Here is a 26,683-nt window from a genome sequence, read left to right as displayed (position 1 = left end):
CAAACTTCATAGATAAACTAAGAAAACAAACACCACACTTTATTTTTTGTCAAAACTGTATTGTTTTTAATCTTTCTGAACGAAAGATTTTTCACAGTATCAAAAGTGAATTAAAAAAAAGAAACAAGCCAACATACACTTGGCTATTATTGATATAGTATAAATCTACATTCGAAACATTAAGATAATCTTCTCTAATTGAATATAACCTGGAAAGCATCAATGTTGTTATATGAAAACAAAATCTCAGCACAGATTCAAGAAATAACTTATCCGCCTCAATGAAAGCCGTCACCTAAAAACATGGTTAATGGTGAAAATCTCAAGGCCCTTGTCTCAAAGGTATCAACTCTTCAGTGACGTTTATCATCAAGAGATTATCGAGACTTCCACTTAAGATAGGCTAGCTGAGGTACAGGATGCCACCAAGGTCACAGTAAAGGGAAAGAGTAGGATGGTTGAATATATGTCAAGCACAACCCCCAGAAACGCATGACAAAGGCTCAAAAGGGCCCAAAATAATCACTCAATATTTACAAGCATTGAAATTGACTGTGTCATACAATGTGTGATGGCTCCAACGTTAACATGAACATTGCACACTGGTGTACCGGTCACTGAAGGGATAAATGGGTTAAAATAACAGTTTAAGAGTTAGAAACCCGTGGTAAAGGACTTTCTTCTACAGATGGAGGAGTTTATGATGGAAATCACTATAAAATATGCAATTGTTCAAGATTAAAACCAGGGGAGGGTTGACACAATACAGAAGTGGGGACCATTATTCAGATGTTTCTGTTGCACATGTCCCATGGGTTCTTCATTGGGTTTGTGTTATATAAGATGCCTCCTGCGAGCCAAGTGTTACACACAGTACATTTTCCAATAGGTTCTTTTAGCACTTTTGATAAACTAAACTCACAAACAATTCATGTCTTAAACATAGTTTCATGGGTAATCAAGCGTTTATCATTTTCAAACACTGATTATTAAATCATTTAATGATCATAATTAAATATTGAGAAAAGCAATCGAATTAAAAATCATGAACAACCACTGAATGCACTGCAGTCTGTTTTGGAATATAATTAAGTAAAAGACTCCTCACCTGCAAAAGAGGAGGGTACAAATGTTTTCTTTAAGTTAGGTCAAAATGTTGTCTTGTGCTCCTTATTACATTACTAGACAAATGGTCTGCAGTGTCTACTGAGACTGCTGAAGTGAGCGGGAAACTAGCTGTGCAGAAGGAAATGTGTAATGAGCACCAAATTGGAATTCAGAAGTTTAACGACATTAAAATGTCTCAGATTTGTGATAAAAACATTTATTTCATGTAAGGTAATTGTTTACATACTACATACGTAAGCACATGGATGCAGTGGATTCAACAGACTTTTTTTTTACCAATTTTGCATCTCTCATTTAGTGAACATTGCAATAATAGCAACGGGTAAAGTTGGCCTGGAGAATGGTCCCTGGCCTGTCAGCCACATGTTATGTTTCAGTCCTCTGAATGGAGTAGGATTTTGAACCAGGGTTCCTTGGCTTAGGAAGAAAGAGAAGAAACAGGGAATGAGAGAAGGCCTCAGGCCAAGTGGGCTCTACTGAAAGAGTTTGTGGTGTGGAGTTTTTCTGGCACTCGTCCAAGTTATTGAGCTGCATTGGAAGGAACCTTTTTGAGGGTGAAGTTGGACCAATTCACTGCTACCTTCTGGCGAGTTTGTTTTGCAGAATCAAGGCAAAACCTAAACAAAAAACAAAGACAGACAAACAATAATAAGAAATGTTGCCCAGTTTTAGTGAAGTTAAAATCAATAAGCATAGTTTAGCCAATACATTTTTAAAAAGCACCCTAAACACTGCAACCTTAAGCCTACCTTTTGAAATATTCCACTTCACGATCAATTTCATCCATTTCGGTTGGATCGCCTTCTTTAGGGAGAAAGACATCTTCTAAGGAAAAACAAAAACGATAAAACATTGGTTAGACGCATTACAAGCTGAGAAACAATTCAGATCATGAGCACAGTCTCAAAGATAGTTTATTGTACCAGTAGCATTGCTGGATTTTTCACCCTTGTTCTTGTTCTTCTTGTTCTTCCCCTTGGCCTGCTGCTGCTGCTGCTGCTGCTGCTGCTGCCCACTCGCTGGAATGCCGGGGTGCGTCTTGCTTTCTGAATCCAGCTCGGATCGACCTCCTCGTGTGTCTGGGTCGCCTTTCCCTCTGTGTGCATTCGAGACGCCACCGTTTGCTGCGTGTTTAGACGATCTGCCCTCCTCGGCTTTCTTTGGGCCGTTCCTCTGGTTCTCCGCAGAGTGCTGGGGCTGTCTGTTCCCACCTTTTGTGCCGCTAGAAGCCGATTCTTTGCACTCATTGCTTTTCTGTGTGTCATTCCCAGAGGCAGCTTTGGTTGGTTTGTTGGTGTTTTGCTCGGACACAGATTGCTCCTGTCTTTGCTGCTGCTGCTTTTTATTCTTCTTTGACTTTGCACTCCCGTTCCCAACCGTCGTGTTCTTGGGATCGGGGGCGTCCTCATTCGATTTAGCTGTGGTTTGGGCTGGCACCTGCAGCAAACTGTCAGGTCCAGTGGAAGTGCATCTTTCTGGGGAGCGAACCCTTATGAGCTTCGAAAGACTGGGGGTAGTGTGCAACCGCTGGATGTCCTTGGACCCAGGAGGGACCCCTGAGGCCGTGGTGGTGTTGGGGGCTGTATTAGCGGATGAGACCATAGTCGTGTCCTCCCATCCATTAACCAGGTCCAGGTGGCTCTTAAAGTTTCCCAGTGAGAGAGGTGCCAAGTCCAGGTCTATCTGCTGCAGGTCAGAGGAACCATTGAGATGGGACAGTAAATGGTTGCCCTCCAGCGTGGCGGCCTTCTTTGGGAAGTCATTAACATCCAGATTGAGGTCGTACATGCTAAATGAGGCCCGGATTGAGTCTTTGATGGTGTTCTTAATCTCCTCCAGCCGACTGGTGAGGAAACTGTTGACGCGCTCCAGCTCCAGCTGAGGCCAATCCAGCAGCCGACTGGCTTCTGAGCCGTCAGGGAGGGGCTCCTCGTCGGCAGGATCAGAGGGGTCGGAGTTGGGGTCACTGCCTGCAGCACCCGTTCCCTGCTGAGCCTTTTCCTGAAACAAAAATAGATTACACGTCGGTAAGTATGAAGCATCGATGGTTTCTTTGCTGCATTGACCAAAATGCATCTGCAGCACTTTGACATCAAACGTTTAGTCCGATTTGTTTCTTGATTATTAGTTATCATCCAAAAGATTTTTTTTTAAATCAAAGCAACAGCCATTTACTTAATTTAAATCATGCAATACACGTTCTATAGAGTTGTTTTTATTAGTGATATGTGTGATACCTTAAAATGAAAGTATGCCTTCTTGTAATCGAACACATCTGTTTGTAATTTTATCTCATTGATGTCACTCTCTCTTTAATCTCCTAGTGCCACATCAGAGCTGTATTCATTTAATTTGATAGTACCTAATTAATTTTAAATGTGTTGTTTGGAGTCATTGAAAGGATTATACTTTAAGTCTAATTTTAGCTTATAACTATTCTAGAGATGTTTGTGTTTTGAAAAATGTATTATTAGTATTTCTTGTTTTAAAGAATACATATGACTTGGTAGCATTTGGAATACAGTAGTGTTCTTTATCAGTATGAGTATCCACATCTCAAAATCTATGCCCTATATTAGAAGATACAATTTAAAATTAAAATTAAAAAACAATGTATCACATAGTTTCTAAGTGACTCTACCTTCTTCTTTTGTTTGTGTCGGGCCCTTTTGGCAGCCTTGGCACTGTTGACAGGTTTGGGCTCAGAACTGTTTATGAAGTCCAGCAGCTCGTCTACATCCCGGTTGTCGATGGCGCCGGCCACCGTCAGCTCTGCATCCTGGCGCTGAGGCGGCTCCTCTTTACGCCGGGTCAGACGTGAGCGGAGCTTCTCCCGGATCTCAGCGTAGTTACGGCTAGTTGGTGCAGCTGGAGGCTGTGACCAAACGATATATCGCAAAAACATTTTCATGTTAGATTCTTATAAATGTTAAACAAACAGGTAAAAGCAAGGGAAACTCTAATTTACTACTCGAGAGCAACAAAAAAACGTTTAAAGTACCGCATTGTGCCCAAAGAACTCGCAGTAGCAGCAGTCGCAGTACTTCCCATCCTTCTGATTGGTGGAAGAGGAGGCACAGGAGCTCCTCTCAGAGCTGCTGTCTTCATCCTCGCCCTCCTCCAGCTCCGACGAAGGGTGGCACAACGTCCCATTAGTCATTTTGTGCCCCTTACACGCCTGGTCCCTACACAAATAGACATAATTGACATTGACCATCAAAAAGGCATTTGTATTTTTTTAAGCGGTTTTGTGGTGTCCCCTAAAGCTTGATGAAACACTTGAAAGACTACTGGAAGTCTGGAATTCTGTATTTCACAATCAAAAAAAGGATAATTTCTCATTTCTAAGATGTAAACCAAATAAGTCCACTTAGTATATAAAGTAACCAAGTTAACTTTTAGAGCGAGTTTAATATTATAGATATCACAGAAAGTCATCATAAAATATAAATAACTACTCCTTAGATATTCCTATAATTTAACACTGCAGATGGAGTAAAATATTTCATAAAAGCAATGTTGAGAAAGAATCCCTACCTGCAGGCCCCGGCTGTCAGATGGCCCACATTTGAAGGGGCCACGGTCCCCGCACTGTGTCCATTACAAGGGTGGTTACAGCCCATGATGGACGTGCCCAGTTTGCTGTGCTGAGTGTTCACGGCAGGAATGTGGGAGTTTTTGCAGGGGCTGGGCTTATGGACAGGTGTGGGACTGTCTGGACTGGGAGAGTTGAGTTTGGCTGAGGGGCCGTGGAGGTTTGGTACCAGCGGGGAGAAGGGTGCGTGGGCTGCGACGCCAGCGCCAGACGAGGAGGTGACGTGGCCGTGCTGCCCAGAGTTCGGCTTTGGAGGCAGGAGGGAGGAATGCTGGGAGGACAGGCCGGTGGGACTGTTGGGGGGTACCGACAAGTCTGTGTGCTGATGGTGGTCACTGGGGTGGAAGGCTTCACCTGAACAACAGAAAACAAGAATATAAATGACTCAAAATCATAAACGCTATATCAGTTTTTGTTCTGGTCTGCACAGTTTATTTTGAGGGGTTTATTACTACCTGAATAAGTTACGGGTACAGACAGAAATGTAACTTGGGAGGGGGGTCAAGTTTCCACAACTGGTCCCGTAAAGAACTCTTATGCTTTGGCTAATATTAATGCATTTACCACTCATATCTAAGGTGTACATCCAATATGTCCCCTTTGTGTGTAAATTATCTAAGTTTACTTTGACAGTAAGTTTAAAATAAAATAGGCAAGCCATAGATCTTTGACTGTGCGATATAAAAATATTAGGGATGTAACGATACCAAAAACTCACGGTATGATAATATCGCAATAACAAGTCCATGGTACGGTATTTATTGCAATTTTTGTTATTACATAATAAATCTGATTTGCACAGCATTTTAGTAGGATAGCAGTATTTTGACAGTAACAGACTGGAACAAGAAAACCAGTGTTTTTGTACCTATAGTACTACCAAACAAAGTAGGCATTTTCTTTGTGCCACTGCATCTCACAAATAAACATTTAATAATCAGACCCTGCAATAAAATAAATCAAGTTTCACTTTAGTTTTTCAAGTAACTCAACTCAAACTCACTAGTCACTCACTCAGCATCATCAGACACATTTCCAGGTATCTATAAGCTGGGATGTTTGGGCATTTACAATATCCCCTGCTCTGGAAAAAACTCTCTCGCTTGGTACTGATGTTGCTGGGACAGCAGTGGTCGCGTTAAACGAATATTTTATTTAACAATGACGGAGAAATGTGAAAGCAGTCTGTCATTTTGACAGATTAGAACAAACTCGGAACAGCGCCAACCAGTGGCGGCCGGCCCATAGGGGCACCGCCCCACCTCTTCCCACATACAAAAAAATATATTAAAAAATATATATTTAAAAAATATATATTTAAAAAAAAAATATATTTTATATTGTTATTTTTAATGAACAAGGTAAATATCATACAATTGGTATCAGTAAAATGTATAATCTACAATAAAATCTCGTTTAAAATTGTGTTAAAAGTTACTGATAAGTCACATGTTTCCTGCCTGGCCTTGCCCGTGGCATTAGTTTATCATTACCGGGCGCCGTGCAAGGAACCCCTAGCCAAACAGCAGCAACCAGCACGTTGCAAAAGTCTCAATAGTAAACTGTGCCGCCGAAACATAATTTCAGCCAATCAGAACCGTCGAATATTTTGGTCACGAGGGCGCTCACGTTGGCGCCCACGTTGCTTACGTGCGTTGACGTGAGTTGTTTTTTAGACTCGTGAGTGACCAAGGTGACGCAGTAGTTGGATGAGAATGGCTTCGTGTGCAGGTGGAGTCGCCGGACCTCGGTCCCCGCCCAATTCCGTTCAAGAGCTAATCTCCAATCCTTTCGAAAGGAGAAGTTCGGGAGATAAACTGTTGCTTAAAGACCTTGGACCGGACCAACCCGATTTGTATATATCGCAGCAAGCTCGTGAAAAAGACAAAACGTATCAACGAGGCTTCTCACGTAGCTGGTACACCAGAAAGGCATGGCTAGCTGGATGCAAACAGGTAAATGCTGTCTTTTGTTTCCCATGCTTGCTCTTCAAACAGCCGGGGACAGAAACAATCTGTTCAGAAACTAGACAAAAGTTAAAAACCACAGACTGCCTGTGTCATGGAGAATACAGTCGCTGGTTTATTTATGTCTGTATAGGCCGTTGTTGTGAGTGTGGACGGTCGGAGCATATATAACGTTAGCTTAGCCAAGCTCCATTTAGAAAACACGCATTTAAAAAAAGGGTTTTCCGCCTGCCGTCTGTCTGCAGACTTGTCAAAGCATTAATTCATGGTTTTTACTAACCGGTATCAGTATGTTGTTAATTCGGCATCATTTTGAAACGTGTATTACAATTAAATCACGGTAAAATATGTTCATCTTGTTGTAGTTGTAGCCCCCTTGCCAGCGATTCTCTCTCTAGTTTAGCATACTCAGCCCGACTCAGCCTGGTTGTTCCTTGTTGCCTTTATGGGGCCAGAACAACTGTGAATTAGGACCCGCTAGCCGGTACTAGGCCAAGTGGAAAAAACGGGCCCCGCACGGCTCGGCACTGTCTGTGTCATGGCGAATACAGTCGCTGGTTTATTTATGTCTGGAGGCCGTTGTTATGAGTGTGGAGTGAGCATATACAACGTTAGCTTAGCCTGGTCGACCCAATCTCCATTCAGAAAACAAGTATTCTAAAAGGTTTTTCGCCTGCCGTCTGTCTGCAGACTTGTCAAAGCATTAATTCATGGTTTTTACTAACCGGTATCAGTATGTTGTTACGTCGGCATAATTTAGAAACGTGTATTACAATTTAATCATTAATTTGTTCATTTTGTTGTAGCTCCCGAGCGCGTCTTGTTTGAATGATGAGAGTAAACACAGCTGGCAGCCGCGGTGAAACTCAAGCGACTAGAGCGATGCGATAGGAGCGTTTAGAGCGAAGCGAATATTCGCATTGCGTCCGGTCTGAACGCAGCATTAAAGAGCCTGTGACACCATCCCAACAACTGTTGTGCAATGAAATATTGGGCTACTAGTAATCTCGAACAGTCAGTTTAAAAAAGAAAAAGCGATACCGTTCCGTTAAATATCAATAATTTCGAACATCGCGGGGAAATTCCTTGACTCATTTTGAAGTTTTGGGGGAAGCCTGAAGTGACGTCAATGCCGGAACGCTTCGAGAGCCAAACACGGACAAAGTGTGTTGTTATGCGTAGAAATGGTGAATTACTGAGATTAGGCACGTTAATAACGTTTTAATGAAGTTGACCACAGTATATTCATATTCGTCAGTGCTTTCATGTCAATTCGGCGACATAAACATAAATGATCGTGGTGAAGATGATGATTACATTAGGATTAAAAATCGGGAGTGAGAGCTGCTGAATTTCCTCCCGTCGGATGTGATATAAAAACAAATCGATTATTTTTGTGGTTGTAAACTCAAGTGGATGAAACTACATTTATTAGTGCTTTCACGTCAATTCGGCGAACATATGATACATTAAATGATGAGTGAGGATGATGATTAAAAATCGTTTGTTTGAGCCGGTTTGCATTTCCTGATGAGAAAACAAACCGATGCTTTTTGTAGTTGTAGTACACCAACAACATGGATTAAACGTGTGTTTTTTTTACCACAATGTTGGGGAAATTAATGGATAAAATGCACGGATTATTATTATTATTCCCAATCCGATCGGGACACTAGGTCCACCGTTTCCCCGCAGCGAGGCTCCCCCCGTTGACAATTTACGTGGGCTGGGTGCAGTGGCGGACTGGCCATCGGGACGAATCCCGATGGGCCGGTACCGAAGTGGGCCGGTCGGATAAGTAACTAGCACATCCCCCATAGGCGGCGCGTGAGGCTCAGGTTTGGGAAGGCTAAATAACTTCTTTTACCTGACGCTGCCCGCCTCCGGCGTCTATAGAAAAGAGATCAACTCAGTGTGCGGAGTTTAAATCTCTCAAGTCATATTACAGGATAAAGAAAATACAGTTTAAACTGCCGTATGCAGAGAAGACGCCGACGTGTCGCACTTATCATTCATATTACATCATCAATCAGATCATCGATCATATAATATCATAATATATCATATATTTCCTTATCTGAGTCAGCTTCTCCAGCCTCATCTGGCCGTGCAACTCTCAGTGTCACAGACTAGATGCAGAAGTATTAAACACATGATGTTGACGAAACACTCGAGACAAATGTAATTAAAGTCAGATCCACTCGTGTCTTAGACGTGAACGCGCTCTCAGCTGGAGAGAGAAACCCTGGCTTGATTTACCGAGTTGATAACCAGCGTCGTAGGACCGCTTAGCGAGATCTCGTTTGTTAGTTTGTTGTTGTTAGTTTGTTTGTTACTCTAACATATCCAGGGTCTGTTGAACTAGCTTCGTAGTACAGGGCACAGGTGGTGAGCAGCGCTAATGTCAAAGACACAGACATTATACATTATATTTGTATTTTACCAGGATGCAGTGACACAAATATTTACATATTTACATTTACTATCTACAGCACCCTGACATCCCCCACTCCCCCCGTTGACAATTTACTAGCGGTACCGAAGTGGGCCGGTCGAGAGTCCCGGGATGATTTTTAGTCCCAGTCCCACTGGCTACATGACCATAGGATCGCCCATATTGACGCACCTCATTCCTAAACTTCTAACAGATACAACATAAACCGATCCTTCAGCCTCATATGAGCTCTCAGACACGTTCAACATTAACCTGTCATCGCTGTCTGAGCTTGCTGCTGTGTGCGCCGTCGTGCGTTTACATCTGACTGTATATATATAAAGGTTTACATGCAGATGCTGGGATCCTGGACGGTGCAGCTGGAGCGCTGTGCCCGCAATGACGTCACCCATCATTTGGCGGGACTTGAAGAATCCGCGAGAAGATCCAGAAAATTGTCAACATTGAAGGCAGATTAATGGTTATCAAAGTACAAATATCCAAAATCAGTTCAGTAACGGTTTTCAAGGGGACAATATGTACTCAAATTGATGGGTTTGGATGATGGGGGAAAACCGTGTCACAGGCTCTTTAAAGCGAGCTCCGCGCTGCACTGGAAATGCGCCATTACATCACCAGAAGTCCTAATTTAAGGGGTCATTTCTCCCCCAAACATTTTTTTTACTCACTATATCAACAGCCCCACCAAACATATTTTCCACCAGCCGCCACTGACGCCAACGTTTCCCCGCAGCGAGGCTCTGGTGTTATGCCATGTTATGCATGCCCTCCAAAATGAAATGATATAGTTTCCAAACCGTACTTTGCCGTACAGATCAATACATGTCTGGGAGGTTTTGCTTTACGCTGTGCGCGCTCCCACGAGGTGCATGCACACACACGGCATAACACCGCCCGCCCCGTTGACAGTTCACGAGCGTGCTCTCTCGTGAACTGTTCAGACCCGACGGGTAATAAGGGATTATGACGGACATTTTACGATCCTGTCCGTCAAAATGACGGACAGCGAAAAAGTCTAACGCCACCTCAGTGGGACAGAGAGATATGCTTTGGCCATGGGTGACAGCAGTGGGTCAAACTGTGCATTGTCTCTCCACCACTTCAAAAACAATACAGTGTTTGCCAAGAAGGTGAGGCTTATTGACAGGGCGAGATATAAATATACTGTTGGTACTTGTCAATGTCTCTAGGTGTGTAAATGTAGCCCTGTAAATACGATGCCCTTTTGTGTTCTGTTGTTTTATTTTCATGTTGTAACCTACTTGCTGCCATGTTGGACAGGTCTCTCTTGAAAAAGAGATCAATGATCTCAATGGGACCACCTGGTTAAATAAAGGTTTAAAAAAAAAAAAAGTGTTAAAAAAAAATAATATATTTTTTTTAAAAAGATCGCGGTAGATTTTGTCAGTCTCACGACGGTATTGGGACGTTTATTTACCGCGATATTCGGTATATCGTTACATCCCTAAAAAATATTGTTTAAATAATGGCGTCTATTACAGGAAGTCATCATTAAATATGAATAACTAGTCCTTACATTTTCCTAAGGTTGATTAAGATATTTCAAATATTTAGTTAGATTTAGTAAATGCTGTTAAACCTTTAACGCAATAGGCGATTTGGTATTTTTAAACCCTCTCTATTGCTACTGGAGGGACAAGGCGCATGGCAGGTTAACGGGGGGGGGGGATGCGTTTTCATTGGTTTTGCTAACAAGGGGGATGGCCTCTAGCCTCAAATGGGCAAGTGCCTAATGGCGCGTTTCCACTGCAGCGGGTAGCTCGCTTTAAGCGTGCCGAGCCGTGCGGGCCCCGTTTTTGGTTGCGTTTCCACTTGGCCTAGTTTTGGCCCGGGGCTACTTTTTCACCTTTTTTCTGGCCCGACTAAATCGTGGTTCTAGGGCCAGGAACAACCAGGCTGAGTCGGGCTGAGTATGCTAAACTAGAGAGAGGATCGCTGGCAAGGGGGCTACAACTACAACAAGATGAACATATTTGACCGTGATTTAATTGTAATACACGTTTCAAAATGATGCCGAAGTAACAACATACTGATACCGGTTAGTAAAAACCATGAATTAATGCTTTGACAAGTCTGCAGACAGACGGCAGGCGAAAAACCCTTTTAAAATGCGTGTTTTCTAAATGTAGCTTGGCTAAGCTAACGTTGTATATGCTCCGACCGTCCACACTCACAGCAACGGCCTATACAGACATAAATAAAGCAGCGACTGTATTCACCATGACACAGGCAGTCTGTGGTTTGTACTTGTTTAACTTTTGTCTAGTTTCTGAACAGATATGAAGAGCTGTGAGCTCTGAGTGCTAAGAGCTAACGGCTGTGTTGTTTTTTGGGGCGCTCATTGAAGATGACGTCACGGCTCCGCCTACACTGTGTTACTATAGTTACTGCCCCAGTTCCTAAACTGTAATGGAAACGCAACATTAAAGTGAGCCGGGCATAATAAGGCCTAACCAAACCGAGCGAGGCCGAGCGAGGGCTGCAGTGGAAACGCGCCATAAGAGTCACAGGAAGTGTTACCTGGCGGTGTTGGTCGACGACACATGGTCTTGAAGTGCTTGGGCGTTGTCTTACAAAGGTCTGCTGAGGTAGACAGGGGGTTCCCAGCAGAAGATCCACTGGAGGTCTGGGATGACGGGTGACTGTAGGGACAGACTTTGGCCCCCGACGTTTTAGCAGATTTCCCCGGTGCTTCATGGAGTCCTCTTTTCTCATGACAAGCTGAACCTGCTGTTAAACCTGGATATTAAAAATATTCCATTAATTTGATGATGGGTTTAAAAAGGAAATGTCCCTTTAAGACAATCTGACAACGGTTCCAACCAAAAATAATCTTATTTTGATTTGAGCACCATAACTTCCTGGATAGTTTGAGTGCTTCAATCAATGTCCTTGAATAATCCTGAAAAAATGACCTGGTGCTGAGATTTCGGTCATTCAACAGTCCTATTTTAGACTACAGTTTATGTCTCGTACAAATTTCCTTCTCTATGAAGGCATGTTTAAACATGTTTATCTGTCTGATAGTGATCATTTCTCACTGCTATGATAAAGAAACTAGCATTGACAGACATTCTTAAGCTCTTAAAGGGGAGAGCCCCTTTCTGATAATCAAAACAAAAACAAGGAAGTAGTACTACTACAATGTATTAGCTATAGAATAAGGAGACTATCTGCATTTACATTGGTTCCCTATCAGCCAGACTTTCACTTTGCAATTCTACCCAGCACCGGCTATGAGTTGAGAAATGTCCCCTTTGATACCAGCTTAAACATCTGCAATGGTATCTAGAGAAGTACTATAGTTAGCTCGGTTCTAATTCAACTTATAAAACAGGGATATTATTTCTAGTTGAAAACATTATTGTTATTATTGCAAACTTTTAAATGGAATAAAGTTAAACAAAGGCAGGCATCTGGGATTAAATTGAGTCCATGCAGAAAGTGTACCGTTGCACTCACTGAGCACAAATGCCATCAAGTATAACTCATTTCCTTTACACAAGTTAAATGCAATTAGGCAAGATGACCCATTTGAGAGTAAGCTAAACTAGAGATAGAACCATAACTATGCATCCGGTAAACTCTACAGGTGGTCTGAGTAAAGCCAAGAAACAGGAAGCAAACAGACAAAAGCTAAAATCATAGCTGTCTGAAATGTAATGCTTCCCTTATAAAACAACTGCCCGTCTCAGGCCCAGGACCAACCTGCCACACTTTCACATTCCATTCTCCTCTCAGGTATCGCTGCAATGGCTAGACGATGTTATAGCTAAGTAATGCACCTGAGTAAATGTGTTATTCAGTCCTATTGAACCAACAAATGCTCAAATGATATATCTGTCCAATGATTTAGCTGGGATACAACATGATTCAACTATATCTTAAAATGCTTTGATGCATCTTGACGCTGGCACTTTGATGTCCACCATCATTCACTTCATTACACCAAACAATCCTTACTGGGAAAGCCATCATATCCATCACCAAACACAATTCCCTATTAGATCTAAGGAAGTTAAATATTTCAAGAAATAAATCACACTTTATGTAAGAGGTGATCACTTTTTAACCACAGCCATATAAAAGAGGGTTTTAAGGGTCAATTTTAAAGTATTTTTATATTAAAAAGCTGAAGGTCCAAGCATCCAATAAGTGCTCAATAATTCTGAAGTTTATCTCAGAATATATTCAAACAGATTGTGACCTTAATGTAATCCCTGAAATTTGACAAAGACTTAAATGTGGATTTGTAATCCAGTGTATTCTTTTAGCTTTTTTAGTCACAAGTCATATTCTCTGATTTAGTCAAATCATCTTCGATGGAAAGTGTGTTATTTTTAAAAGCATCTACCTCACCGAGTAAGCTTTTACAAGATGCCTCTTTATACTTCTAAGACCTAATAAACTAACACCTGAACAAAGGGGCCAAAAATAAATCACACATTTATTGGGAACTAAGTAGGCTAACAAGCCATCCTTAGAGACGGATTCTAACCACATTTGTGTATATTTTACAAAACTGTAACTTGCAACACAGCCTGAAATGTAGGTCTTTGATGTTTTCAGCAATTACTGTCAATGTCACTAGATGTTTTTTCTGGAGCTGTGTTTTACCCTGCAAAGACAGACCTGGTTGTGAGTGTGAAGAAGTGTTGTGGTTGCAGTGTTCCCCTCCATTGGTGTGGGCAGAGTTCCAGAGCCCTGACAGTTTGTGGGCTGACAGGAAGGAACTCGGGTCCCAATCCACAGTACTTTGCTCCGGGTAACCGTTCCCACAGCTCTGGGACTTACAGGAGGAAGAGTGTGACAATGGTACCTGCATAAAAAAACAAAGCCCACACTGGTTAATCACAGAGCTGTTTAAATACAGTAGACTAACCTATTGGCACGAGTGGCACCAAGTAACAAACTAAATGTGCTTGTAATACATTGAAAGTAGATTGACAAGCCAAAAATCCATATTAAGTAAAAAAAAATTCAAAATACATAAAAATACATCACTGCAGGTAGCTGTCTCTCATTCTGTTCCTTATTCTTCACTTTTTTTGAACATTTGCATGTTTGAATCAAATATCAACAAAACATCTGGGACACCAAGTTCATCTCAATTGAAGCTTAAGTAAGATGAAAGAGAAGTCTGAAATTTGCCTTTCATGCAAAGCATTTGTGTTGGAAAAAAAACTAAGAAAGCAGAGTTGATAGCTGCTGCTGCTGCCTTAGATATGCCAGAGACATAAATACAAAATAAGGTACTACTAAATATGCAAAAAGACTCTACGTTTAAACTTACAACTACGATTTATTTAGTGGGTAAGCACATGCAATGCCTTGTATGATGAATAAAGAAGAGGTTGCCTCCGTCCGTAGTACAAAGAAGTTGTAAAAAAGGATCCAGACATATGACCCAAATTAGTCCTTTTTTATTTACCGGCGCGGGTTGCTCCTGGGTGCTTCGCCTCTCTTCCTCTTCCACACTCTTGCAGCAGCTCTGACATATCCACAGAGGCACCTCTCCCAGCAGGGACTGAGACAGCGAGGGCACGGCATCAGCAAGCTTACGCCCTGGTGCCTCCCGCAATAAGGCCTGGGAGAGCGCAGGCACGGCATCAGCCAGCTTGGTCCCATGGCCCCCAGGGAGTCCGTTCACAGAGTTTGCTCCCCAGTCCTTAAATTCTCGGTGGCACAGGAGGCAGCAGGTGTGCATAGGCTAGGTAGAGAGAGAGGATAAAGAGGTTGAGTATGCGCCTGTGATTGAAAAGAAAAATATGGTCTACTATGTCAGATGTCTGTCAGGATAGTTTCTACATTATGACATTGTCACCAAAACATAGTAGGCAGTCAACAGACCTTTTAAAATATGGATTATGTGTGCATTTTACACTCAGTTACAGTTTATTATTCAGTGCATCCAGCTAAAACGAATAACACAAAGGTGATTCAAAACCTAAAAGGTTAAATCAACAACTCTCTAAACAGTTATGGATATAGGAGATGTTTTCCAGTATTTTCTGGATATAATTGTACAGTTGCATAATACTATAAAAGCTTAGTGAATGTTGATAATTACAATAGCATAACACAATTCTGCCTAAAAATAAAATATGTAATCTGTAGCATTGGGACGTGTCTAAACTGGCATCATACCGTTGTGGTGGTTTAAAATGTGAAAACGTAAGGCTCTGAGGTCAGATGGTTGCTGGGCAACAGTGGTCAAAACCTGCAGTAGCATCTTCTCTTTTTAAGGCTAAGGTTAGTGTTTACCCTCAACTTAGCTAACACACTGACTTCGACTTAGCTAGCCTACTAAGCCTAGGCATCACTGTCCGATAGCTGCATGCATTAAACTTTTTTTAACATGAGCTCCTGTCACACTCCGGTAGTGCTACACAGCAAAAAAGGTAAACAGTATGATAGAGTCGAATACACAACTCGAACTAGTTAGCTAGCTTTATTATGAACTCGTTATCTAGTACAGCTAACCAGCTAATTAGCTCGCTAGCAGCTGTTTAGCTACTGCTGGCTGTGTGGTTCCTGTGTATTGGGTTCAACTGCAGGCACTAAGCACGTTTGCAACGCGCTAGCTGGAGAAGATAGCCCAGCTAGCCTTCGGGCTAATGTAAGCTGTGCGGATGAATAGTTGTAAATGCTGGAAATGGGACGACCTGTCCGAGGCACAATGTCACCTGTCCGTCAGAGGAGCTGGGCTGCAAAGCTAGCCTCAACGCCGCCTGCTAGGGACGAGTCTGTTGGCTAAGTTGAGCCTATTATTTATTTATTAACATATCAATCGACGTGAGAGTACACCATCTACGACTACTACATAACGATACAAATAGCTTTCAACCAGACAGCGAATGCATATAACTTCACATCTGCACAATCTAGCTAGAAGAAAATAGCACAATGAAAGATGCTTGGATTAGCAGAGTGATGCTAGCTCAGATGCTAGCTAGCCTGTTTTAAAAGCAGCAATTGGCTTGTTGCTAGCTACCTGGTTCGCCCTGGTATTGGCCAGCCTATCCAGCCCAGCATCTCCGCCGCCACCGTCAGCTGCATCGCCGGGAGAGACTGGGCTCTTCGGTGCGGTCTGCTGTCCGGGCGCAAGCTCCTTCTGGGCAACTCCTGGCTGCTTGCTTTTCTTCCTTGCCATTACGGTGTTGTTTATAATACGCTTTGGCTAAGTTTGCACCAGTTTCGAGGATTTGGAGAGCACACTTTCGTTTCTTCTCGGACCTCAAAATGTTCTCTATCTCCTCCAGTCAAGACAACAGTCAATATGGCGGAGGACTGGCACACTCAGGAGTTCATAGGTTAAAGATACTGCTGGCAATGCGGCTTCACTTCTATAGGCAGATTACAACTGAAACCTTACGCAAGCACTGAAGCCAGACACCGCCATCTTTGGTAAGGGCAATCCTCCCCTCCCACTTTCTTATGTGAATGAAAATAGAATTTGACATATCCTCCCGCCTACATTAACTACGGAAACGATTGTTTTGACGTTTTCAACATATATAAGAACATGTTATTCTATGTTACTAAAAGTATGCATGTTAAATGTACACCGTATTGTAAATGAAAATATTTGAATAGTAAGATAATCAGATGGATTTAGGCAAATGCACATTTGTTTTTTATACGATCGGAAGAGGGGGAGAGTACAATTATACTAAGTGTAACAAAAGCATAGCTAACAATGCAACTTTACACAACTAGGTTAGCTCTCAGACGGCCATCTTATATCATGTTTTTCTTTAGGTTTTAATATAATAGTGGAAAGCAAGTATAAGTGCATGCAAATATCAGTCAAGCACAAGTCAATACAGTCCGCCAAAATAATGAATGTTTGAAAAATAAAGGTGTTGTCAAAAGGAGGAGGGGAGGGAGCTTTGACATGACGTTTTACGTTGACTGTAGATGCCTTCAATTGCTTTCGGACATATTATAACTGTAACCTTAACACTTTATACAATGAAAAAGTAAATAAAAAGTCACCAAAATATAAACTTGTTTCTCTTTTCTAACAAAATGAGGCACCAGGTGCCAATACTTTAGTTAAATTGTCCTCCTTGTCTCTATTATAGATCAACGTTGTGCCCTCCGGATATTTTTTTGACGGTCACTAGTCCGAGTTTACGCCCAACACCTGAACGCAGCGCCAGTGTTTAGGCTCAGTGGTCTCAACTGAGGACGTAGCACAGACACAGCTTCATCTCCTGACTGCCGACGCTTACGCCACAGTTGCTTGTTTACCAGAGATTTTATTCTTTTAACAACAATTATAATGGAAGGAACCATTTGCAACATCCAGGTGCTTCTCCGGGCTGCTGAGTTTCTTGAGAGAAGAGAGCGAGGTAAGGTTTTTATGATAACTGTCAGTCTACAGGGAAGGAAGTTGGTTATTGTTAACCCAACGAAATGCATTTGAAGCTAAATGAACTATGCATGTAATGCAAAACATAATATAAATATACAACACAATGTTAGTGTTGCAGAGCGTATAATTTTTTCTGCAACAAGGGTAACATTAGGGGATCCATCCCATTACTCAGTGACCTACATATCGGTCACATCATTGTACTCAAAGGCGCCAATCTGCTCCAGTTTGAAAAGGAATTAGAGCGGCGGTGAACGCTCTCTACTGTCAATGAAGGTGAGAAAGGGACAACGCTAAACTCAACGTTTCATTTCCTATTAAAACAATGTAAAATCTTATTTTGCATTTGTGCCTGTGAGGCTACAAAGAGTCGTTTTATAAAAGTGAAAGAGCGGTGTGATGGCGCCAAAACCAAAACGCCCAGCTGATGATGCTGTTGACAGCAGCTTTTGTCCTCCTCTTCTTACGATTTAGGAAGAGATTAGGTATTATATGATCATTTATAGCTCTAGGTTTCATTACCGATGATAATGGGATCACTTTATATTTATACTTAACATCGTTGCTATTTAATTTCAGGCAGTTTTCTTACACCGTTGTGATGTTTTTTTTCCTGCACAGAGGCAGAACATGGATATGCTTCACTCCTTCCTCTCAGTCCAGATGACTCTGACAAGAGGAGCAAACAGAAGAACAGAAAGATATCTGCTGCTGGTGGAGGCAATAGGTGAATACCTTGCATAACAGACAACTGACAAAAAAGGGTGTGGTTATGCATTTGTAAACATGAACATATTTCATAGCTTAACAAAACTGTATTTTTCTGTAGCTGCAGGTCGGTTCACAACGAGCTGGAAAAAAACAGGTATGGACTATTTTGTCATGAACAATAGATTATATCACAAGTGTATCAAAAAACAAACTTTTATATGTAGGCCAAATGCAGAGGACAATCTTGAAAAGCCTGTTTTCACTTCCATGAAATAACATCTGTTGTGCTTTTTAGACGGGCTCAGCTGAGGCACCACCTAGAGGAGCTGAAGAAGCAAGTCCCTCTGTCATCTGACTCGATGAGGAACACCACACTCAACCTGCTGAGACGAGCCCAGCTGCACATAAAGGTACACAACACCATGACTCATAGAAGTCCTAGTTAAGAACATGATAATGGGACAGTTATTGTCCTGATATCATGGTGCATTTGCTAACAGTATTTGATAGATGCTCATACCGTCTAAAGTTGGGTCCACATATTTAGTCCCCTGCTCACTTTTCTGTCTCTCCTTTTTCAATTTCAGAAGCTGCAGGAGCAGGATGAGCGTGCGGAGCAGATGAAGGGCCGTCTGCGCTGGCAGCAGAGAGAGCTGCGGGTGCGGCTGGAGCAGCTGCAGAGAGGCTCCGAGAGGATGAGGAACGACAGTCATGGGTCAACCATGTCGTCCGAGAGGTCGGACTCTGACAGAGGTACGTACCAAGCCTTTCAACCAAGCGTAGTCACAGTAATGTGCAGCCTTTTATAGCTTGAAGTACAATTAAAGGTTTGGTTATATTTGATCATTATTCTGTCACATTCAAACCCCTGTGATTCTGCTCTAATGGGAATTAGAAATTCCAGCAAAGGATTTATAAAAAAAAGACAGAGAGAGAAACCATAAAAAAAAAAAAATGTCCACAAATAATTTGCTGTCAAAACGTATTTGTTAATCATACATTAGTGTAGTCTACTCATTAATAGGTGTTTAGGATGTGGACATTTTACATATTATGATTGAAACTAAATCAAAAGTAATCAATATTACAGTTTATCAACCTCAAGGAAAAGTATTGTGACATTATTATTTGTATTTTGTTATTAACTTACATAAATCTTTCATCCAAATGATGGAAGCAAGAACCAAAAAAACACAAGTTAACAATTATCTTTATGTGTATGCATTGAATATTTTTGTATGTTCTTTTCACACATTTCCATCGTGTTTTTCTCTTTCACTAATGGAGTTGATGTTTTGTCGGTCCCTTTACAGAGGACGTGGAGGTAGACGTGGAAGGCATAGTGTTCGACTGCGTGGACTCTGACGGACTGAGCATTACGCACACTGATGCAGACCACTGTTACTCCAGCATGGACAAAGCCTGGCTATGACAGTAGTAACTTTTTTGATGTCAAGAAGAGGAGAAAAACATTCCAAAAACAAGCCAACGGAGGAAAATGGAGAAAAATGTTACTGTACAACTGAACACTTTTTTTAAATGGAGTAACTTGTGACATTCTCTTTTTAAATTATGTCAGACTACATGCTAAACAATAATGGTGTGAATGAGCTGTGTCCATTTTGCACTGAAAAGCAGTTAAAATCACTGGGCAGGGATGGATGTAACCTTGCGCATATATATTTTCTGGCATTTCTTACCTTAGCCAAGCTGTGTCTGTAACTTAATGAGTACAAAAGTTGTACTCATTCATCTCTTAAGGGCGTATTCCTTCGCCTGTAAGGGCTTTTTAAAATCTAAATGAGGGCTTTTTATTCTAATCTCTTAACTTATTCTTTACTACAGTATGTCAATACTGATTTCTGCCTTAAATCAGATTTGATGTAGTATACCATACAGCTTTCCTTTAGCACTAAGTTCATTTTCTGTTATGTCATGTGTAGCCCGCACTTAAGCATTAATCTGTGCTATGATTTGTATTATCGTCTTATTATATAAATTCAGTCATGTCTTTTTTATGTTGCACAAAACGTACACATTGCACTTGTTTTCAAAAGATTATGGGTATGTTAAAATGAAAACAGTCATCTGAAATAAACTGGTCATATTTGCACATTCATATCTGGCAACTGGGGCAAATATAAATGTGTTGTATTTGTAGACAATCCAGTCTGTGATCAAGTGCAAGAATGTTGTTGCCTGTGTGAAGATGCATTGTGAGAGCAAATGGAGAGGTATTACGACAGTTTGTTTTATTCACTTCTAAGATGAGCTGGAAATGATCGAGATTGTGCATTTGTCGATATAAAATATAAATTCGCCAGCCAGGCAGGTAATGTCAACTTGTAGTAATTATGCAATTGCTGCTGTATTACAAATATGTATCATATTCTTTGCTATATATTTAATAACTGAAGGTGCTTTTTCACTTCACTTTTGTATATGCAAGATGCCTTATTACCTGTTTTAATAGTATGTATGCATTCATCTATCTCTCAGCCCAGTAATATAATGTAGCATTTTTAATGAATAAATATTTTTCTTATTTATGTGACTTTTCATTTTTTACATGGACTGATTGGTTTAAAGTTATGAAACTCAACAGTTTGTAACATTGTACTTATGACCCTATAAGACAGTAATGGTGTTTGAAATGATGCAAACATCCAGGCATTATGACGACTTTCAGGACCTATTTGTTTACAGTGATTCTCAGAAATGATTTCTAATTATGACAGAGCAGCACACTGAGTTTCAATGGATGTTTCTTTCTCGTGACAACACGGCATGTTTGGGTTTTTCTTTGAGGGGAATTGTTTTTTTGAAACTGTTATTGGCCTGTGGAAAAATGTACTCATAAGAAATGACGCTGAAAAGCTGCAGATAGAGCCATAAGAAATTAATGCAACTGATGATTTAATGTTGTTTTTATAGGCAATAATTTAAGCTTTGTTAGTTCCAGGTTTAATATGTGCAATAAGTTCATTTAAATAAGTTTTGCAATAAACATTGAAGCAGTCCGGCCCTCGACTAGTACCGTTTTTTTTTTTTGCCCACTGTGTATTTCAGTGTGACACCCCTGCTTTATAACAAAGTAATGGTCGTTGTCACCTTTTTGCATTCGTTAAGAATTTTGAGTACAATCTGAGAGTGATTTTCCTTGTTCTCTATAAAAAAAATTGTATATATAGTAATTGACAATAAGTTATATTACAGGAAAATAAACATGACCTTAGTTGGATATTGCAACCCTGGGATTGTTTATGTATATCGAGGCACCACTTATTCAAAGACATCACAGCATGATGGTTACAAAGGAACAGTCCATTTATTGACAAGCTGATATTGAATCAACACAGTAAGCGAGCCGAAACTGAATGCACAAAACAAGGTAACATGTTTGCCTTTGTACACACATTTGAAATTCAGGCGATGACACTGATGTCCACTGCAACCAGATACTCCCACAAGGGAGTATTTCTTATCAAGCTATGAATGCAAGCAATAAGGACCTTTCTCCAGTTAATGCACTTCAACTTGAAGTAATCAGGTTTAAGATGATTAAGGTGTGGTTGGGTGAACTCAACTAAATTAATAGATAACATGATTGTGGAGAAACATAAAACGTAAATCATACACATGAATTAGATCTTGTGGTATGCTAATCTTAGCATGAGAACAAAAGCTGTTAATAATACAAAGCTCTTAGAAAACAACATGACGGACTAACAGGAACAGAACAAAAAGTAAACGTTGATGAAGGGCACAGAGGTTGAGCAAAGGTCTGATGAACGGCATCAAGGTTGGCGAAGTGCTATTATTGTTTTATGGCACCTGGAGCCATATTCAGCCGTTCCTCTGAGATCTCTATCGACGGTAAATACTGAGATGATCTGGTATCAAAAGTACAATATATTTTAGGAGGCTGGAACAGGCTCTTGAACCCAGCTCAGGCCCTTTTATGGTCCACCCACCATTTACGATGCTTCCTCATAGAGGTCAGGTCTCTACCCAATGACCCGGGATCAGTTTGTCTTACCCCAATGCTCAACTAAACAAAAGGGTATAGATACATCTGTCCTAGTATCAGTGGTAAAGAACCGGTGATCGACACGTCACACATACTGTTTCTTCTGAGCCTGGGAGGCCAGATCTTTGGCTTTCTCCTTAGCTGCCAGGGCCGTCTCTCTCGCTCGCTCCGTAGCCGTCTCTGTTAAGGTTCTTGATGGAGTTTCACCTAAAAAACAGGACATATGTTATAATAAGGCTATGGTATAGATATTTAAGTAGCGCAGGAAAACCTACGATAACACTTCATTGTTCTGAATTGTGTAATAAATAACATTAATTACTAATTACTAATTTTTAGATTTGTTGTGTGTCAATCACAGGGTTTTTATCAACAATACTCCACGAATGCCGGTACATTTTAAATACCAAACTATAATGTTATCCTTATGTATTCAAGCCCTTAACTTTGGAATGACTAAACTGTCGCAGTAGAGACTGATATTGTGCATTTTTTTCAACACATAAAACTGTCTTCTTACAAATTGAACTTGACAAATATCCAATGAGTGATTAGCCTTGATTTGTTAACAGTTTTTAAATAAACATTTAGTTTGACAAGTATGGCCCCATTACATCCAAACTAAATGTATACACTTTTTTATAAAAAGTTCTATGGCATGGATTTAAACATGGATTTCAACTGATACACCCAGCTGGAAAGCTACACCCAAATGGCTAGTTCTTAGACTTGACTGATAAGATTGCTTAAAGAGCATAACCCAGTTTTTATTTTACTCAGTTTCCATCTTTTACTTTACATCTGTTAAACTGAATCTTAACAAAATACCTAGCATCAGAGCACCTCTTAATTATTCCTTTTCATTGCAGATATTGTGACTTGTCGTTGCAGGAAAATAACAGGTGTTTCCAAAAATAATTAGCGATGCTTTTATTCATGCGGTTAATGCATTGTATTATAACTGACAACTTACCTTGCATTTTGGCCAACACGTATTCAAAGCCCTTCATGGTCTTTGTTACACTGTTCTTGAACCTTCTAAGACCAAATTCCTGGAAAGAGAATACAGTCAGACAACACTTAAAAAGCACTTTGACATAAGTCTTGTGTCAACAACCTACACCTCATATCGGCACAAGTACTACCATGTCTGAAAATAATTAAAGGTCCATGTCATGGCCATTTCTACTGATCATAATTCCATTGTTGAGGTCTACTAGAATAGATTTACATTGTTCAATGTTCCAAAAACTCACATTGGTTTCTCATACAGCATCTCTGTATAGTATGTGTATACACTCTGTCCTAAACGGCTTGTTGGAGCTCCTCCCCCCCCCCCAGTGAGCCCAGTGTGCTCTGATTGGTCAGCTCGCCCACTCTGTTCTGATGAGTCCACCACCGTTACAGCGGAACATCAGTGATTATGTGTTACAATGGCGTTAGTTAGCAACCAGAAAGTGACACCAGTAAGGACAAACAGATGAGAATGCTGCGTGGGGTCTGGGTCCCGTGTTGGCGGGACGTTGCGCGGCTCACTGCTGCGAGGAGCGGACAGTGCGAGCTGGGTTCATTTCCTGCTTGCTGCGTGGGGTCTGCGAGACATTGCAAATGGATGCGGGGAAGCTGAGGGGGCTGCAGCACCCCCATCTGCGAGGCTCCACTAGCTAACTCTGTTAGCCATAAGGAGCACATGCCGCAGTTGTTGCGTGGCTGTGTCTTTAGCTGAAAGCCCAGTGGCGATCTGTTCATCTGTCATACTGATCATACAGTCAATAACTTTGTTGTTATTAGCATCTGGTTAGCTAGCTATGCTAACGAATATAAGAAGCTTTTTCTACTACCAGTGAGGTAAAGGCACATCTTTATATGATCATTATAGCTATAAGAAAATAAGAGAATACAGTAAACGGGTATAAAATACTATATGACAGTAAAAAAAAGTTGTTATTAATAAACAAGGATACAGTTTGAAAGGGGAGTGATTTGTAAAATATCCATAAAGAAAAAGAAAATCTGCTTCCAGTTCTGTTTCAAATGGGTGTTGAGAGATGTATCTCCATAGATCTCGTAATGTTGCTCTCAAAGTGCACCAGATTGATGCTTTTAACTTCAACATTTAAAAAAAAATCTTCCCAGGGGTACATGCCCCGGGCCCGGACCCCCCTAGAGGAGGTTAGTTCCCCCCCACTAAAATCATGTTCACATGGATAGGAAACTAAATTGCACACATCTTGTGTCCATATCTTTCTGTTTTGGTGGTCATGCTACAACTGTGCACGTGCATGCGCGAATCATGGTTTAATATCTGGATTAAGAGGTTGCTTTTTCTTTGCACAGCATGAAAGAAAGGCCAAATGAATGGGCTGTGATTTTAGTATTTTTAAGCAGACGTCAATCATTTGTACGGCCCTCGGAGGATGTTGAAAAAATGTAAATGGCCCTTGAGAGGAAAAAGGTTCCCCACACCTGTGTTACATAGTACGGAGCTCCACTTTACTCTACTGACCTGAACAGCTCTTGACAGCCCATAGATGGTGGTAGAGATCCAAGCTTCTCTCTTTATCTCAGTGCAGCTGCCATTTTCAGGGTTAATATAGTACTTGCACCGCTCTTCAACCGACTGTAACAGAGAGATAAAAACAAACAAAATGATCACGAGGCTGTTGTTACTTTGTGCCATGCTGAGTGGAAGCAAACATTGTGGTACCATGAGTCGAGCGTGGCTGATGTTCCATGTGAGGGTGGTCATGGTCCTTTTCTGAGGGTCCACAATAGAGTCCTCGATGATATATGCCGAGCTGGACATTTGCTTTGGAAGGTAGGGCTCCATCCAGCGAGGTGCTCGGCTCGTTTTGGTCAAGAGACGTCTGGAAAGGAGGCAGTTTGTTGGAGTAACCTCTCGGAAAATTATGTCTTCAGTCAAAACATGGTTACTGTGGGAGAGAAGGAGAAGATAAGGATCACAACAATACAAAATCTCTGTGGGCTTATAATAAAGTATATTTTTCTTCAATTAAATAATATTGTTTAATCTATGCAAGCAAATATATGAAAATAAGTAACCTAAAGGAATGCAAATATCATACACCAATCACTCAGTATTTTACTCACTGTAAAATAGCAACATCATAATATAGAAATGCTCCATTACAGATAAAAGTCTAAAATTAATCATCTTACTTTAGCAGAAGTTCTGGATTATGTGCATAAAAAAGGACTTAACATGTTAAAGATTACATTTCTCATCAGGTGACATAATTATGTTATATCACATCACTGGATTACATATTTTATCTAATAATCAATGTGCAAAAACATAAGAAACAAGCATCTGAACTGCAGTGGATTCAAAGTGTTAAGTACCCTAAAATACTAGTGAAGTACCTACATCCTATACCTAAGAACACTGCTAGAGTAAATACACTTCAGTTACTTTTCACCACTTTGAGTATAGAAATGTAGACACATAATCCCAACTCTTCATGCTTGGCAATTTGGATAGATCAGTGTATGCAAGGAGCAGAGGAAACACTGAATGCAGACTCTTATCGCTCACCTGTAAGGGTTGGGATATCGTTGCCAGAAAGCAACACAGACTTGGTCCCAGCTGCTTTTGAGCATACCTGCGCAGCAGTAATACTTCACCATGGTGCCGTGGGTTTACTGTGGCCCCGCTGCGGAGACACAGAATACAGCCTGTGAGTTTCATACCTTTATGTAACTAGCTTTCCAACAACAGTGCAGTTGCAGTTGCAGTTTACCCCCCCACCCAGGTAAACACAACGGGAGCCCGGAATTCACTGGACAGCAGATTCGAAGATTCGGGAACATTTGTGTTTGTTTTAACCAATTGACCATTAATGTCGACAAGGTCATATTAAACTAAATACATTGTATTACATAGGTTTGTTTAAACATGTTTTACATCTGTCATAAATCCTGAGACACACGTTTTCCAGAACTTTTCAGACTACATGACAGCTGTCTTTCAAATAATACTTCTTAAATACCACACTGAAACTGCTCAAAATAAGCCTTGAGCGACCATCATGAGCAGAAACAATAATATAGATACAGATATAACATGTAGCCTATGTCACATTTGTCACGTCCGCACTGCAAAGCTTCCTAGTTAGCATGAGCTAGCCTAGCATGAAGCAATCTCTATGAATGAATGGCATAGACATTGATTTTATTCATCGACATTCAAAAAGTAAATTGCTGCTTTCATTCCTAAGGCAAAGGTGGTTACCTGTAAGGCGACAACATTCAAAAGTTGGGTCTTTTCATGTTATACTCCTGTCGGCATGGATTTCACCATGCAGCCACCGACAAATCATGTGAAACGAGAAGGTCAAACGAAGACGACATATCCGGTAGGTGGTGACGATGCAAG

The 26,683-nt window shown here is 41.0% G+C and overlaps 3 protein-coding genes across 7 annotated transcripts; 1 reads left to right on the top strand and 2 right to left on the bottom strand.

Moving 5' to 3' along the window:
• Positions 1-82: 82 nt before the first annotated feature.
• On the bottom strand, positions 83-16,446 carry fam193b (family with sequence similarity 193 member B). 4 transcript variants are annotated; one of them, XM_034093736.2, is made up of 11 exons: positions 16,161-16,446; positions 14,598-14,876; positions 13,799-13,985; positions 11,687-11,905; positions 4,666-5,077; positions 4,130-4,313; positions 3,770-4,003; positions 2,052-3,129; positions 1,878-1,950; positions 1,673-1,745; positions 83-1,545 (listed from the first exon to the last, which is right to left on the bottom strand). In XM_034093736.2, exons 1-11 carry the CDS (start codon positions 16,317-16,319, stop codon positions 1,495-1,497), a joined length of 2,949 nt encoding a protein of 982 aa, XP_033949627.1. In that variant the 5' UTR covers positions 16,320-16,446; the 3' UTR covers positions 83-1,494. The 4 variants fall into 4 exon arrangements, with proteins under 4 accessions (XP_033949627.1, XP_033949630.1, XP_033949626.1 ...); XM_034093739.2 differs by having other exon boundaries at positions 2,076-3,129; XM_034093735.2 differs by having other exon boundaries at positions 1,878-1,953; positions 16,161-16,445.
• On the top strand, positions 15,454-20,806 carry mxd3 (MAX dimerization protein 3). 2 transcript variants are annotated; one of them, XM_034093742.1, is made up of 7 exons: positions 15,454-15,567; positions 17,254-17,523; positions 18,168-18,273; positions 18,376-18,411; positions 18,553-18,667; positions 18,845-19,010; positions 19,571-20,806. In XM_034093742.1, the coding sequence occupies exons 2-7, from the start codon at positions 17,454-17,456 to the stop codon at positions 19,687-19,689; spliced, it is 612 nt and encodes a 203-aa protein (XP_033949633.1). In that variant the 5' UTR covers positions 15,454-15,567; positions 17,254-17,453; the 3' UTR covers positions 19,690-20,806. The 2 variants fall into 2 exon arrangements, with proteins under 2 accessions (XP_033949633.1, XP_033949632.1); XM_034093741.1 differs by lacking the exon at positions 15,454-15,567 and adding an exon at positions 16,492-16,573.
• A 754-nt stretch (positions 20,807-21,560) lies between these two features.
• Positions 21,561-26,650, bottom strand: prelid1a (PRELI domain containing 1a). Its single transcript, XM_034092682.2, has 6 exons — positions 26,540-26,650; positions 25,844-25,961; positions 24,995-25,220; positions 24,794-24,907; positions 23,261-23,339; positions 21,561-22,494 (listed from the first exon to the last, which is right to left on the bottom strand). Exons 2-6 carry the CDS (start codon positions 25,933-25,935, stop codon positions 22,373-22,375), a joined length of 633 nt encoding a protein of 210 aa, XP_033948573.1. The 5' UTR covers positions 25,936-25,961; positions 26,540-26,650; the 3' UTR covers positions 21,561-22,372.
• Positions 26,651-26,683: the final 33 nt, after the last annotated feature.

This window comes from Pseudochaenichthys georgianus, chromosome 10 (genome assembly GCF_902827115.2).
Source record: "Pseudochaenichthys georgianus chromosome 10, fPseGeo1.2, whole genome shotgun sequence".
Lineage (NCBI taxonomy): Eukaryota > Metazoa > Chordata > Actinopteri > Perciformes > Channichthyidae > Pseudochaenichthys > Pseudochaenichthys georgianus.
Note: the sequence above shows the minus strand (reverse complement) of the source record. Positions and strands in the feature narration are given on the sequence as shown.

Coding starts and splice junctions, on each gene's coding strand:
- mxd3 (XM_034093742.1), top strand. CDS start 17,454: ATGGAAGGAACCATTTGCAACATCCAGGTGCTTCTCCGGGCTGCTGAG. Junction 17,524..18,167: donor TCTTGAGAGAAGAGAGCGAG/GTAAGGTTTTTA, acceptor TTTCCTGCACAG/AGGCAGAACATGGATATGCT. Junction 18,668..18,844: donor GAGCCCAGCTGCACATAAAG/GTACACAACACC, acceptor TTTCAATTTCAG/AAGCTGCAGGAGCAGGATGA.
- fam193b (XM_034093735.2), bottom strand. CDS start 16,319: ATGGCAAGGAAGAAAAGCAAGCAGCCAGGAGTTGCCCAGAAGGAGCTT. Junction 14,877..16,160: donor CCAATACCAGGGCGAACCAG/GTAGCTAGCAAC, acceptor CTCTCTACCTAG/CCTATGCACACCTGCTGCCT. Junction 4,314..4,665: donor CTGACAGCCGGGGCCTGCAG/GTAGGGATTCTT, acceptor CTATTTGTGTAG/GGACCAGGCGTGTAAGGGGC.
- prelid1a (XM_034092682.2), bottom strand. CDS start 25,935: ATGGTGAAGTATTACTGCTGCGCAGGTATGCTCAAAAGCAGCTGGGAC. Junction 25,221..25,843: donor CGATATCCCAACCCTTACAG/GTGAGCGATAAG, acceptor TCTCTCCCACAG/TAACCATGTTTTGACTGAAG. Junction 24,908..24,994: donor TCAGCCACGCTCGACTCATG/GTACCACAATGT, acceptor TCTCTGTTACAG/TCGGTTGAAGAGCGGTGCAA.